Source organism: Mustela nigripes, chromosome 14, assembly GCF_022355385.1.
Source record: "Mustela nigripes isolate SB6536 chromosome 14, MUSNIG.SB6536, whole genome shotgun sequence".
Taxonomy (NCBI): Eukaryota; Metazoa; Chordata; class Mammalia; order Carnivora; family Mustelidae; genus Mustela; species Mustela nigripes.
Window position 1 is genome coordinate 5,073,475 of NC_081570.1, and position 14,860 is coordinate 5,088,334.

General features: G+C 50.9%; 2 protein-coding genes and 1 pseudogene across 3 annotated transcripts in view; 2 read left to right on the plus strand and 1 right to left on the minus strand.

Annotated features, from left to right (window-relative positions):
• Positions 1-781: 781 nt before the first annotated feature.
• Positions 782-10,147, plus strand: VAMP3 (vesicle associated membrane protein 3). 2 transcript variants are annotated; one of them, XM_059374987.1, is made up of 5 exons: positions 782-879; positions 3,030-3,111; positions 6,360-6,518; positions 7,262-7,313; positions 8,365-10,147. In XM_059374987.1, coding segments are annotated over exons 1-5 (315 nt in total). In that variant the 5' UTR covers positions 782-877; the 3' UTR covers positions 8,385-10,147. The 2 variants fall into 2 exon arrangements, with proteins under 2 accessions (XP_059230970.1, XP_059230971.1); XM_059374988.1 differs by lacking the exon at positions 7,262-7,313.
• On the minus strand, positions 2,276-2,834 carry LOC132000843 (putative protein SCAMPER; annotated as a pseudogene).
• A 4,425-nt stretch (positions 10,148-14,572) lies between the features above and the next one.
• The window catches only part of PER3 (period circadian regulator 3), a 60,768-nt gene continuing 60,480 nt past the window's right edge, over positions 14,573-14,860 (plus strand). Inside the window, 1 exon segment of the mRNA XM_059376296.1 lies at positions 14,573-14,662. The gene's annotated coding sequence lies outside the window, so the exon portion shown is untranslated.

Genomic DNA, 14,860 nt, shown 5'->3' on the forward strand with positions numbered 1-14,860 from the left:
CCAACTCAAAGCCCACCTCCTCCGCGACACTCTTGTTCATTCTAATACACACTGACATCTCCCTTTCCAGACTATTACATCCACAGTGGGAAAAGACAGTTCGGCATTTAAGGATTTTGGTTTTCATTTCTCATCCATCTGCCGGCTGACCTGGCAGCGTTCGGCAGCGTTACGGGGTTGTTTGGTTTGTTTTAAGGTAGGCGATGTCTACGTTGGTAGGAATCCTCCCGGTCACAGCTTTGCACCCGGCAAAGTAACCCCCTGCGTCTGGATCTGTGCCTCCGCCCGCAGCCGACCAGACGTTGAGGACCTCCTCTGTGCCGGGGCCCCGGAATGCAGAAATACGGAAACGAAACCCAGCCCCTCGCGGCCGGGCTCCCGTAAACGGACGGGTACGGCCCGCGCAGGGACAGACGCTCGAGTCGCCAACGAGCACGCGGAGAGAGGGAGTCTACCCTACGGACGCCGGTGATAAATACTCCCAGCGCGCCTTCCGATCTTATTTTAACCAGTGTCCCGGGGAAACGGGGGTCTCCAGGACCACCGGGCTAACGCGGCACGTCCAGCAGAAGCACGCAGTCCCCTGTACTGTCACGGCCAGGGAAATGGCCCCGCCCCCATTGACCGACACTGTCCCCTCACCGGGCCCGACGCGCCAGGCGCACCGCCCCGCGCGGTCAGCTCGCGCCCCGCCCTCCGCCCTCCGCCCCACCCCGCCCCCTCGGGTGGCCCCGCCCCGAGACGCCCCGCCCCCCTCCGGCGCGCCCCTCCGCGGCCGCGCCCGGCGACGTCATCTGCCCCGCGCCGCCGCCCCGCCCAGCTCCCGGCCTTCGGTCCCGCTGCGCCGCTCTGCTGACCGTCGCCCGCCGCCACCAAAATGTGAGTGACGCGGCGAGACGCGGGTTGGCTTCGGACTCCGGGAGACGGTGGCCCGCGGCTGGGATCCTCCCCTGGCTCGGTTCCCCCCTCCCGCCCCCTTCGGCCGCTCGGACGCGGGCCTGCGCGGTGGCTCCGGAGGCCCAGGGATGGGCGGCGGCCCCGAGGACTCGGGCTGCCGGCGGGCGGAGCCTGCCCCGCGGCGGTCGGGCGGTCGCGGAAGAGGCGGGGGCGGGGCTGCCGGGGGATTCCCGGAGCTAGGAAACGCCCCCTCCCTCCACGGTCCCTACCTGGACCCCACCCCTTCCCCCCTTCCCCTAACCCCGGGCCCGAGGCTCCCCAGAGGAGCGGTGGCCCCTGCCCTAGACCTGGAGCGCCCGTTTGCCGCCTGGTGCTGGGCTGGGCTCCGGAAGTTACAAGGGAAAGGACCTCGGCCCTGTGTGGAGAGGCGGCGGCGGTCAGAGCGGACTCGGGAGCAGAGCTGTAGACCTTCCCTCTTGAGGCAGAAGCCATCTTGTAGTGGCCCCTGAAAACATGGGAGTTTCCCGTGGTAATATTCTGTCAAGAGTCCCACGGACCCCCTGTGCCCCTCCAGCCTGTCATGGCTCACCTACGAGGAGGAAGGAATGGGTGCTTTCCTCGGGTTCCTCCTAGGAGCTAGGGCCACCACTCTGGAGTGTACCCGCTGAGGCTGCTGTGCCAGGAAATCAACGGTGGTTAAGGTGGTTAAGGTCTAGATCCGTAGCATCATGTGGGACCTGGTCTGGAGACAGGCTCCAGTGCAACCAGCCGTGTTGGCTTTCTAAACCCCACTTTAGGCTTCCATGAGATGGGGCTAATGGTAGTACCTCCTTCTAAGAGTTAATAAGGATTAAATGAGAAAACGCTTGAAGACGACGTACCAGTGCGTGGTTCTTCACTGTTACCTATCAGAGAATAAAATTAAGTGTAAGGGCAGGCATGGGACCTGCTACATCCCCGGTCTTTGACACATGGTAGGTATAAAAAAATTTGAACCAGTGGATGCATCAGTAGCTGGTGTATGAAGACGCATGCTTGGTGCTGTCTTGGGTACAGGGAAGAGCCGTCTAAGACACAGGAGTCTGATCTCCTAGAGAAGGCAAGACGTTCCGATGACCCTTGAACAACATGGGTGTGAATTACACGTGGGTTTTTTTCCGATAAATACAGAACACTACAGTTACTGTGTTTTCTCTGTCTTAACGATATCCTTAACAGTTTTTCTCGACCTTACTTTATTGTAAGAGCGCACTGTGTAATACATACAACATACAAAATACGTGTAAATCGACTGTTCATGTTCTTGGCAAAGCCTCTGGTCAACAGTAGGCTGTCAGTAGTTACATTTTTGGAGGAGTCAAAAGTTACGTGCAGATTTTCAGTTGTGGGGTGGGGAAAGGGGTTGGCGCCCCCAAAGCCCACCTTGTTCAAGGGTTGACTGTGTATGTGCGTGTGTGTGTGTGTGTGTGTGTCTGTGTGTGTGTGAAAAATCAAAGTGTAGCCAACCGAGTAATGGAAGCAATAAGGACTTCAGAGCCACAGTGGTCAAGGAAGATCTGCCTGGGGAGAAACAGGCATTCAGTGAGGATTTGAAAAGAGGGGAACCTTTTAAGAGAGGAGGCACTGCATCTCCCCTTTCCCACTCACACCGCCCCTCCTCCCTACATCTTGATGTTCCTGATCCTGTTTCTGTAAATGAATATATTTCTCCGTAGTGGAAAGGTGGCATTTTGTAATTGTTCATAAGTGTGAAAACAATTCTTGCCACAATGAGAGATCAAAAGAGTACTGAGTGCATTTAAGCAGATGTGTGCCTTTAAACAATAAAAAAGTAGAGTTTCCCTCTCTGAGGATCCCTGATATTAATATCAGGTGCTTCAGCCTTACAGAGTAAAGCTTGTTAAACCTTCACTTTAGACTCTGGTCACTTCTCACATATGGATGAATCTTGGAAATTATAGAGGAATTCGAAGAAATGTCATTAGAACCTTTGTTCATTACTGTGGAAAGGATTTCTTTTCTGCTTTAGTTCTGAAACTTCTAACAGCGAGGTCTTGGAGTAACGTCTTCATCCTTACAGAAATGTATCTGAAATCAGAATTTACTCATGCCTGTGCCTTTCCACGTTTCAGGTCTACAGGTGCACCTGCAGGTTCAAGTGCTGCCTCCAGCAGCAACCGAAGACTTCAGCAGACACAAAATCAAGTCGATGAGGTACTGGTCTCCAGTGTTGAAAACTGAATTTTAAACCAACATGGGAACACCCTGGAAAGAATTCTTTTTAGAAAAAGTATCATAAAAGCATGAGTATAAAGGAAATGCTGGCTGTTTCTTAAATATAACAAATGAGCTAAGCTTCTGAGAAGTGAGTCTCCAGGAGTCATGCTTGTTTTCCCATGACCGAATCCTGTATCTGAACCACAGACACTCCTCCTGAGAGCATTCCTCCAGGAACCACTTTATAAGATACAGTTTGCCACAATTTGAAAAGAAAAAAACAGTTTATAAAATAGGGTAATAGAGTTTTAAGGATTAGGTCTCTAGGTTGTTCAAACCAAGACGAATCCCTCCAATCCGATTTTTCTCAAAAGGCTTCTTAGAGTAGCCTGGCACACTGGTTACTAGGCGTGAGCAAACCTCTGGAATTCCATTCCCGCTGTCACCCATTCACGTACCGAAGGCAGATGCTGGCAGAGTGCTCCAGCCCGACAAATCGGTGTTTGTGGAATCCTGGAGTCTTTTTTTCCAGCATCTTTGTTCTGCTCTGTATGTGCAGGCCCACAGTGGAAGACTGTGAGCAATGCCCACCAGGATTCTGTAGCCCGAATAGCTGCCAGCGTGCAACAAAGACCTCTCGCTCTTTCTGCATTTAGCTGCTTTAAAAAGCAGAGTCCAGCCTAGGTCAGATTGCATTATTAAATCATTTGGTAATATTCTGGTCTGATGGTTTTGTTTAGTAACTGAATTCTGAAACTTGGACATTTCCGTGGAGTGCTTACCCACCTTACCCAGTCTAACCGGATGAAGCTTGCTTTTACTTACAAACTCAAACTGGGTCCTTTTTCTTAACCAAAGGAATTTTAAGGAGAGGTGGAGGTATTTTGTTGTTTTTTTTGTTTTGTTTTTAATTGAGGTGAAATTTACATAACCTATAATTAGCCATCAAGCAGGGGAGTTCAGAACTCCGCGTTGTGCAGCCGTTAACCTCTGTCTGCTTCACTACTTTTGCTCCCCCCCCCCCCCAAGAACGCCGCGGACATGCGCAGTCCTCGCTTGCTGTTCCCCTTCTCTCCCGTTCTGGTGACCTGTAGTCCGCTTTCTGTGGCTGTGGATTTGCCTGTTGTGGCTTTTTCCGATAAAGGGGTTCATACCGCATGTGGCCTTTTGGGTCTGGCTTCTTGCACTCAGCATAACATTTTTGCAGGGTCCCCGTTGCAGCATCTGTCAGTACCGCCTTCCTTTTTCGGGCTGAGTGGTGGTCCGTGCTGTGTGCGTACAGAATTTGTTTCCCATTCGTCTGTGGAGGGGTTTTTGAGTTTCCACCTTTTGGTTATCATGAATAATGCTGCTGCTGCAAACATTCATGGACAAATCTCTGTGTGGCTGTATGTTTTCATTTCTCTTGGCTATGTGTCTAGAAGCAGGAGTGCTGGATTATGTGGTAATCTTGTGTTTCACTTTTTGAGGACCTGCCAAGCCTGTACACAGTGGCCGCTGCTGCCTGCCTTCCCTCCAGCAGTGTCCGGGGCCCTGCTTCTCCGCTTCCTCACCAACACATGTTCGTTTCTGTTTTCTCTGAGTGTCGCTGTCCTCCTTAGTGAATATGAAGTATTTCATTGTGGTTTTGCTTTGCATTTCTTTAATGACCAGTGGTGTCGAATATCTTTTCATGTGCTCGTGGATCATTTGTTTACGTTCTTTGTAGAAGTGTCTAGTCAAGTCTGTTGCCTGGCTCTTCTTACTGGGTTGTTTCTCTCCTTGTTGGGGAGCAAGAGTCCCATGTATATGTGTATATATATATTCTGGATATTAAACCCTTCTTACATAAATGATTTGCAAATAGTTTCTTCTATTCTGTAGATTGTCTTTTCATATCCTTGAGAATGTCTTTTGTACAAAAGGTTTTAATTTTTTTGAAGTTCAGTTTATTTTGTCTTTCGTTGTTCTTGATTTGGTGTCAAATCCATGGCCAAATTGGAAGTTAGGAATGTTTGCTCTTATGTTTTCTTCTAAGAGCTTTATAGTTTTTAGCTGTTATACTTGGGTCATCAATCCATTTTGAGCTAATTTTTATATATAGGGTGAGGTGTAAAGGTCCAGCTTCGTTCTTTTGCATACAGCTGTCCCGTTGTCCAAGCACCATTTGCTGAAGAGACCATCTTCCTCCTCACTGAGTGATTTGACAGTTTTGTCAAAAATCATTTGGCCATAGAAGTTTGAGTTAATTTCTGGTTCCTCAGTCCGTATGTCCGTCCTTATGCTAGAATCCCACTACTTTGATTGCTGTAGCTTTGTTGTAAGGTTGTGAGGAAAGTCTGAGTCCTCCAACATTTTCTTTTTCAGTATGTTCTGCCTATGCAGACCCCTTGCAATTCCATACAAATTTAAGGACTGGGTTTTCTGCTTCTGGGAGGGGATGGTGATGGGGGCGGGACCGTGGCATTTGACTAGAGATTGCGTTGGATCTGTTTATCTGTAGGCGCTTTGAGGCATCTTGCCGTCTTAACAGTAAGTGTTCCCATCTGGGAACTTGGAACGTCTTCCCATTTAATGACATCTTTGACTCCTTTCTGAGGTTTTCTTGTAGTTCGTTTTCAGTGCACAAATCTTCCACTTCCTTGGTTCACTTTATCCCCTACTATTTTATTTTTCCAGATGCTACTGTATATGGAATTTTTTTTAATTTCCTTTTCATTTATCTTATATGGAAACATTCTGATTTCTGGGTGCTGGTCTTGTACCCTGAGCCTTTACTGAGTGTGTTTATTGACTCTAGTAGTGTGTGGATTCTTTAGGATTTTCCATACGTGGAATCATCTGCAGATGGCTACCACTTTACTTCTTTCTTTCCCATCTGGATGTCTTTTGTTCTTTCCTTGCCTGATGGCTCCGGCCAGAGCTCCCCGGGGAGTGTTGAACGGCGTTAGTGAACGCGGGCGTCCTTGCGTGTTCTGGATCTTGGGGAGAAATCTCTGTCTTTCACCCCTGAGCCTGGGTGTTACTTGAGGGTTTTTCCACAAATGCTCTTTGTCATGTTAGGGAAGTGGCCTTCTGTTTCTAGTTTGCCATGTGTTTTCCTCAGGAAAGAGTGAGCCCCTCCCTGCTCCCTCCTTTTTAAATGAAAGTGTGGCTCAGAGTAACCAAGTGCTGACCCGAAGGGAAATGAGCCCTTTTACTTCGCTGCGAGTTCTGCTTGTTTCCCCTCCCTCTCGGTGTAACTCGGCGTGCTTGCGTCCGCTCAGGTGGTGGACATCATGAGAGTCAACGTGGATAAGGTGTTGGAAAGAGACCAGAAGCTGTCGGAGTTAGATGACCGCGCAGACGCGCTACAGGCAGGAGCATCCCAGTTTGAAACGAGCGCTGCCAAGTTGAAGAGAAAATACTGGTGGAAGAACTGCAAGGTGATTTTCTTTCGCCTGTTTTTACATGGAGTCACTCTCCCTTCTCAGAGGGCCTGCGGGGGCTGCGGGTGTTGGAGAGGAGTTTGATGTCCCGTACGTGGAACTCTGGCTTGACTCTGAGTCTCGAGCCCTGACCGCATGCCCTCTTCCCGTGCCCTCAGCTAGGAATGCTCCGTGAGCCATGGCTGACCTTAAGCAGCGTATAGAACAGGAATGTCCAAAATCGGGTCAGCAGCCCACCAAGGCCCTTCCACATCTCTACCCCCGCAAAGCCCTGCACACACAGTGGCAGGAAAGGGCTGGGGTTGGCAGCCCACTGGCCTGTGGTTCAGTGAAAGGCTCCAGCGGCACAGGATAGGGGTGCTTGAAAGCCAGTGTGCTCCACAGAAGTGCAGAAAGCAGCCCCCTAGCAGCGCACCCCAGAGCAGACCTTAACACCTGCCGCAGCTCAGATGTATCTAGCCCCTTAGGGCACACGAGTGACCCTCCCCGATGCACAAGACGGGTTTAGTAGCCCATGCAGATGCCTTCCTAGGGACCACAGATCATTGGACCATCTTCTAAAAAGCAGATAAATAACTTCATACTATAATCGAGAACAGCAAATTTAGGCTTTAAAAACTGAATTATTTCAGATTATAGTGTACCTTAACTTCTTGGTCCATGACTAGAATATTACAGTCTTCAGTGAGCACGCTCGTCTATATGTTTGAAAATGTGAGATGGTCTCTGTTTTGTCGCAGATGTGGGCCATAGGGATTGTCGTCATAGTCATCATAATCATCATCATCATCGGTGAGTTCTTCTGGCAGAAATCCACTATTCAGGTCTTCTCGGTGTGGTCACAGCTGACGTCACATACAAGAACTTGGAATAAAAAGTTCCCTCAGAATTACTAGTTCACTCCAAAGATTTTCATTTTCTTCAGTAAATATTTTTTTTAAGATTTTATTTATTTATTTGACCGAGAGAGAGAGAGAGAGAGATTACAAGGAGGCAGACAGGCAAGCAGAGAGAGGGGGGAAGCAGGCTTCCCGCCGAGCAGAGAGCCTGATGCGGGGCTTGAACCCAGGACCCTGAGATCATGACCTGAGCTGAAGGCAGAGGCTTAACCCACTGAGCCACCCAGGTACCCCTCTTCAGTAAATGTTTTAAGTACTTGATTATTTCATTAAAATCCAAGGGTTTTTTAAATACACACATTGATCCTTTGAAGTCAGAGGAAAATGTGTTCATTTCCACTGCCCCATCTGTTTTTACTCTGACACATTTTCATCCGATACTTCCTCGTACGAGGAACAGTCTCCTCTGTTGATTACAAGCATGACTGCCTGTCCCCTGTGGCTCCGGTCCCGTCCAGCTGCGCAGCCCTGGGCAAGCAACTTAATGTCCCGCGTCCTCAGTTTCTTCACGTGGAGACTGGGGATGTAGTAGAACACCCATCCGCTTGCTGTGGGGACACCGCTGCTCAGTCTGCGAACGGCACGTAGCATGGTCCCAGGCACGAGGTACTGACAGTAGCGGGGGAAGTGCCCCCGTCGGTACGGCCATGCCTGTGCGCACAGAAGTCGGAGTGCCGGAATCCCCACTCCTGCTAGCGTACGTGATGCCGGAACAGGCCGTTGATGTTTGTTGCCCGGGCCCTGGGAACCATTTGCAAAAGCGGTTCTTCCCACCCCTTCTCTTGACAGTGACCTCCAGCCCTCGGCAAAGTGTAGAGACGCCACTAGTAAGAAGGTGGCCTAGTTGACTTGCGCATTCAGACCGTGACGCTTACTGTTAACTCCGGGTTTGCAGTGCGAGACTGAACTGCTGTTTGCTCTGCTTTGTCCTGTCTCCCCCTTAGTGTGGAATGTCTCCTCGTGAAGAACCAGTGCCGCCCTGCCTGCCGTTCAAGAAACCTCTTCGAGACCTTTGACTTAGAACCCGCTATATTCTCGAGCTCGCCTACTGTTCTGTCTAAGCTGATTAGTTTCTGTTTGTTACTGTAAAGTTGAATTTCTAGGCCATGTGCCTTTGTGATGTCACAAACACTCCGAACTTGAAGTGCGGCCGCCCAGCTCACGCCCGGCCCGGTGCCTTCACAGATGGCCGAGTGGCTGATGAAGAGCGGCTCTTAACTTCCCGAGTGTCGTCACCTCGAAGTAAGGTTGTCTGAGGAACTGCCGTTAATTCCAGTTAAGGGACTTTGTTCCAGGCTAGCTGTCCCTGCCGTATGACATCTTCTGAACCACATTCTAAGCCTTTAGGTAATCAGATTTCCAGTTTGTGCCTTCCAGAAAGAACACTACTGCCTAAGCAAATCTGTAACAGTAACAGGTTGTGCCTTACTTTGCTATTTTTCGGATTCCCTAGAAGAGAACTTTCTACTGTTTATAAGCACTACTGACTCTTGCGCTGTATTTAAAAATAAGACGTGGATAAAGAGTTTCTGCTCTTACATTAGATATGAAGATGTTTACTTTCTTGTTACTGTTTTTGTATCACTTGCTAAAAATAGTATTTTAATCAGAAATAGCCTCTTTAAAACATTTTTACAGAACTATGGCTATGACCAAAGTTTCTATTTTGCCAAAAAGTTGAATGCCCAGTACAGTGTCCTTACGTCTGATCCTGACACATAAATTCAAAAAAGTGACAAATGGAACTTAAGGTGCCCTTCAGAATTAAAGTTGTAATACTGTCTGTGAACCCTCTCCATCCTGACAGGCCTGTCTTGCCTCGAGTGCAGTGGGTGGTGCAGCTCCCCGAGTCCGCATTTCTCCCAGGGGCAAGAGCAGGTGTAAGCCAGACTCTGAGCATTTCCTCCCGAGAGCCTGAGCTCAGTAGGGCCTCTGATAATTATGGGAGCAGCAGTCCTGCAGCCTTCGAAGGAGACCATCTGTGAACTGGTCATTAACCGGCCCGGTCCGCATAAACAATAGCCTTTGGTAGTTTTGTTTTCCTGTTTTTATCCATATCCCACTTCCTAAATCTGTCTTCTGAATTGTACCTTTTACTGGGCCTTGGTCAGGGGTGGATGATTGTTCCCAGAGGACAGCTAACCAGAGACTCTCTTTCGTCAACGTCAGAAACTGTACAAGATGCTGCTTTGGAAACAGCTTTGTCACCTGAGAGACTTGTGGTGTATGTGAGACTTTTACCATCAGGGCGGGTGGCTTAAGGATGGGAATTCAGGTTGGCATGCATACAGGCAAGGAGGCTCCAAGGGAGAAATGCTGAGGTCTTACCACCCTGACCCGTGGTTACTAGAGGATTCTAAAATTCTTGTCCATATGCCAGCGTGTGACTCACAAAGCAGCAGTTGAGGTGCACCAGGACACGGGCTCCCTTTAACATCTCTCGCCCTGGCCTCACTGAGACGCTGCCGTGTTGAGGACACGCCCTGCACGACGCCCCACAGGAGGAAGGAAGCAGCCATCAGAGTGGGGCAGGCCTTGAGGCCGCCCTCTGCTCAGGGGCTCTGGCCGGGTCTGACTCAGAAACCTTGGTGCTCTCTCCTTGCCTCGTGCCCGGTCCCTGTAACCCGCTGGCTCCTGCACTGACCCGGGGGCACCTTGCTTGTATCTGTGCATTTAGCTGGGAACTTACCCACTCTAACGAACTGAATAAACTGTTTATAAGCATGATTCTGGTATCTTGTGTTGCTTGTAGAAGAATCGCTGTGCGCGGTCCAAGTCACAAAACTGGCATTCCTTGTTGCTGGCCTCCCTTCTCACTTAGAAACCCCCAAATGCACTTTCTCTTCTTCCCAGCCCCCAGCATTTTCCCCTACCCTAGTGAACCCAAGCAAACCCTTCCTCTCGTGAGAAGTATAGGAGATGAGGGGTGGGGGCGCCGGCTTTCCTATAATTGCCAGAATGCTCAGGAGCTGGCTTTTGAGTTTCTTAAATACACGTTCTTCAAAGACCACAGAGCTGGCCCTCTTTGGTGGGATAGCGAGCTGCCTCTGTGGCCCTCGGGGGAAAGGGAAGGTGGACGGTCGGGAACCTTCTCCAAACACAGCTCTCCTTTTGATTCTGAACACCCTTCCCCTAGGGTGTGAGAATTCCACCCTAGTGGAAGTGTATCACTCTTAATCTACCACCTCCAGGGAACAATACAGTATGGGTAGAAGTAGCCTTTGCTTATGGTTACAGTGAAATGCCAGTTGCCTATATAAACCTGAGAGAGAAATGGTTGACTTCTTCCATTGCCTTGACCTTGGAAAGATGGTCGCCACTTTTCTTGTCTGCCATGCTATCGCGTCCTGGTAAAGCACCTACAGCAGAATCGTACCATTTGTTCGGGACCTTTATATAATGAGATCTATATAAATTTTGGCTCCTTTCTCAAGATTTTGAAGGAAAATCTACCATAAAGGGCTCTTTTCTGCCTCTCCTGTAAATGTCAGGATTCCTCAGTCAACTGGGTCCTCAGCCAGCCTCTCCATTCTACTCAGTCTCCCCAGGGGCAATCTTATCTCTTCCCACATCTCTATCTTGAATGTACTGAGGATTCCTGGTCTAGTGGACCAAACAGAATTAGGCATTCCCCTGCAGCACGCTCCTCTTCCTACCGTTAACAGAGTCTGTTCCAGAAAATGGCACCACCATCCATCCAGTGTCCACGCCAGACCAGTCCACTGCACTTGCTGTTACTTGTCGTGACCATACAGATCACCCAGAAGGTGCTGGAGCGCTACGTAATAAATGTTTTCCAAATCTCAACAGCTTGAAGTTATTTCCTCACTCATGCCTCATGTCCAAAGCCAGCCAACAGGAAGGTTCTACCGTCAGTCCCTCGGGGAGGGACTTCCTGTAAACTTTTGTTTCAGGTTACCACTGTGGCAGGAGGAGAACATCAGGAACTGTGCGCTGGCTCTCAAAGCTTCCATCTGCAAGTGCGGTTCTTAGTTCTGCTCACACTCCTGGCCAAAGCAAGTCACACGACCCCGCCTAACCTCAGGTGGCAGGGACCACATGTCACTGGAGGGAGAAATGCGATGTTTGTGAACAGTTGCCTTCCTGATGACAATTTCAGTCAAAGGATATGGCAAATTCCCCTCAACTCATATGTATTTTCGAATGAGTTGTGCATCCTACGTGATAATTCCATATTTGCATCACTAAAAGAATGTTTTTTAAAAGTATGATGATTTTTTTTAATTGGTTTTGAGTGAGGATTATTTGTTTAAAATTAACTGGACTGCTCAGTGCATTTAAAAATAGCATCCTTGGGGGCGCCTGGCTGGCTCAGTTGGTGGAGCGTGAGACTCTTGATCTCAGAGTGGTGAGTTTGAGCCCTACATTGGGTATAGAGATTACTTAAAAATAAAATCTTGAAAAAGCATCCTTATTTATAACTGAGCTGCTTTTTACACTAGCAGAAAATTCAATCTATGAAACCACAATTTACTAAATAAGTCAATTATGGCATAATTATTAGAAAACAATTGATTTTTTTTCCCTTCATCCTCTAAGTAGCAAGCTAAGTGCACTGCAAAATCTTCTACTTGTCTTTATACTGTCGGGACCATGGGCAATCTCCTGTTAACACAAGTGCCTGTCTTTAGCCCAGGCTCTGGGTCCGAGCCTAGTGGAAGCCTTCCCTCCAGCCATTCCCTTTGCGGCTCCTCCTCCTGCTTCATCCCTTCTCCGTCCCAATTGGTCACCCCATCAGACCCTAATGTGGTCCCTATGTCCCTCCCTTGGGCAAATAAACACTTGTCTGCAGCCCCGCACAGCAAAACCCCTCCCCAAGGCTTGCCGTGGTTACTGCCCCCCATTGCACTTTTCTTCAGCCAACACCACTGGGACATCCTTAACCAAGGTCACCATCTCGGTGAAGCACCACAAAAATTTCTCTGCCCTTGTCATACCCTGTGCATCACCAGCATTTGATACGGTGAATAGCTCTCTCCTTGAAATATTTATCTAGCTCCCATGACCCAACGTTCTTCTGCTTTTCTTTCAACCTCCTCTATGGCTCCTTATTCTTCACCTGGCTCTCTGCTTGCCTTTAAATCTCCACGCCTCCCCCAGTCTTGGCCTTTGGCCTTCCTCTATCTGCATTTTCCTGTTGAGAATTTCACCCATGACTGTAAATGCTGTAGGGACTCTGGCCTCTTCCAAACGTCAGTCCTCTCGCCATACCTGGCCTCTCCCCTGCATCCCGGGCTGGGACATCCAGTCACCCACCTGACAATCCCACCTGCGTGCTCAAACATAACGTGTGGGAACCAAGTCTCCATTCTCCCCTCGTCAGAACTTACTCTCCCCAGACCTGTCCGTCTATGCTGATGACCCATGACATGCAGCTCTGCTTACACCAAAGACCCAGGAGTCACCCTTGATCACTCTCTCTCTCACACACACACACTCAACTCATCCGCAAGGCTCTGTGCCCCAGATGCCTCCCACGTCTAGACTGTCCTTCCTGGCACCACCCTAGTCCAACCGGTCCGCAGCCCTCTTCGTGTAACTAACAGCCACCTGTTAACCACTCCCTGGGTAGAAGTCTGGCCAATACAGATCGCTCTCTTGCTTCAGATCCTCTTTCTGCTCCCTTTAGAAGAAAACCCAAATCGTGTTCCCTAATTATAATCTGGCCCTTCCTGACTTCCTGATCGCCCCTCAAACTATTTCTCCTCCCTCTGGGAATTCTCCTAAGTAGATGTTCTTTCTGTTCCTGAACAACACACCTGCTCTGCCAGAGCCTCTGCAGGTGTCTTTTGCCCCCTCCCTTCGGGCCACCCGTACCGGCACCCGCACCCCCACCACACACACACTCAGGTTTCAGTTCGCCCTGTCCCAGCGGCTTCCCCGATCACCAGGTTAACGTGTCTGTTGCGTCCCTCACCCTTCACCCCGCTCCCAGCCGCATTTCTTCTTCGTTTCACATTCCACCCAGCCTATCCACTTGCTTGTGTCTTCCGCCTTCATAAAAGGTAGACTTCCTGAATGGCAGGGACTTTGGCCACCACTCTTTCTCCGGGACCACAGTCATCCCGGCCCAGATCATCCGCTCAGTAAGTGTCTGTTGAACGAAAGCAGTGCGACAAAACGACAAAACGAGAGGAGACGGACATCTGCCGTCATTTGGAAAAAGGAGGTGGTTTATCCAATACATGACGTGAACAACTGGCACACTTCACTCACCCCTTTTCTGTACAACTCCTTTCATTTTTCCAAAAAATACTGAACATTTTTCATGTACCCGACACTGAAAAGGGGCGGAGCTCTGCCCTTCGGAGGAGTCGGCACACAATCTAAAAAACCTTCAGACTTGATATTTTTACAAAGGGCTTGGCTACACCTTCCTTTTCTGAAACGGTGTCTCTTAACATACACTCGTCTTCCCCCAATTGACAAATCAACCTGTAACTTCAGGAACCAGGGAAATGTTCAAAGTCCGCCGTCAAAATTCCGTTTCTGAAACAGACTTTGATCTTCCCGGGACTGCTCCGGGGTCAACACCTCCGAGCCCCCGGAGCTGGCGGGCGCGAAGCACCAAGGTTGAGCAAGATGCAAAAAGGAAACCCGAGAAGGTGCAGACCAGGCGCTCGGACGTCCAGCGCTTCTTCCCGCGGCCGGGCCTGGCGCGAGGGCGCCCCAGGGTGTCTCGCCCCCACCCCGGCCACCTGCGCGCCCAGCAGCCTGATCTCGCGCCCCTCACGTGGGGGCCGGCCAACCCCGCTCGGGTCCCGCCCCCTCGTGATTGGCGGCTCGAGCGCCCTATCCCTGTCGCGCTGGCTCCGGCCTCCCGGTGGTCCCGTTCCCCACCCCCCAAGGGGGCGGAGCACTCGACTAGCGCGGCCTGAGCTCCAGCCCCCTCCGGGCCCCTCCGCCCCCCGCCTACGCGCCGGCCTGCCGGGATTGGCCGAGCACCTCCCTTCGCCCGACCCCCGTTATGTAACTCGCTCCCGGGCCTTCTCCCCTCTCACTCGCCTCGGGTTATGTAACCGGGGCGCCCAGCGCGGGCTCCGCCCTCGAGCCAATGGGGGTGCGCAGAGCCGGCCGCGGCAGCCAATCGCGCGGCTGGGGGCGGGGCCGCGTCACGTGGCGCACGGGGGGCGCGGCGCCGGCGGCAGCCAGCACGCGGCGGGCCTCGGGACTGCTTGCTGCCCGGCGGCACGGTGGGGCGAGCGGCGGCGGCGGCAGCTGGTGAGTACTCTGCTGGGGCGGGGAGATCTCCCCGAGTCCGCCCTCCGTTCTGGGCCCGGGGGAACCTGGGGCTGCTGAACTTGGCGCTGGAACTTCCGCACTCCCAGGTCCAGTTTTGGGCGCACGTCGCGGGTGGGAGCCGCGGGTGGACAGGCCTGCGAATGCGGGAGCCTGGAGGGGGGCGGGGTTGTCACAGCC

Excerpts from the sequence above, each read along its gene's own strand:
- VAMP3 (XM_059374987.1), top strand. Across the intron at positions 3,112-6,359 it reads CACAAAATCAAGTCGATGAG|GTGGTGGACATCATGAGAGT; the intron begins GTACTGGTCTCC and ends GCGTCCGCTCAG. Across the intron at positions 6,519-7,261 it reads ACTGGTGGAAGAACTGCAAG|ATGTGGGCCATAGGGATTGT; the intron begins GTGATTTTCTTT and ends GTTTTGTCGCAG.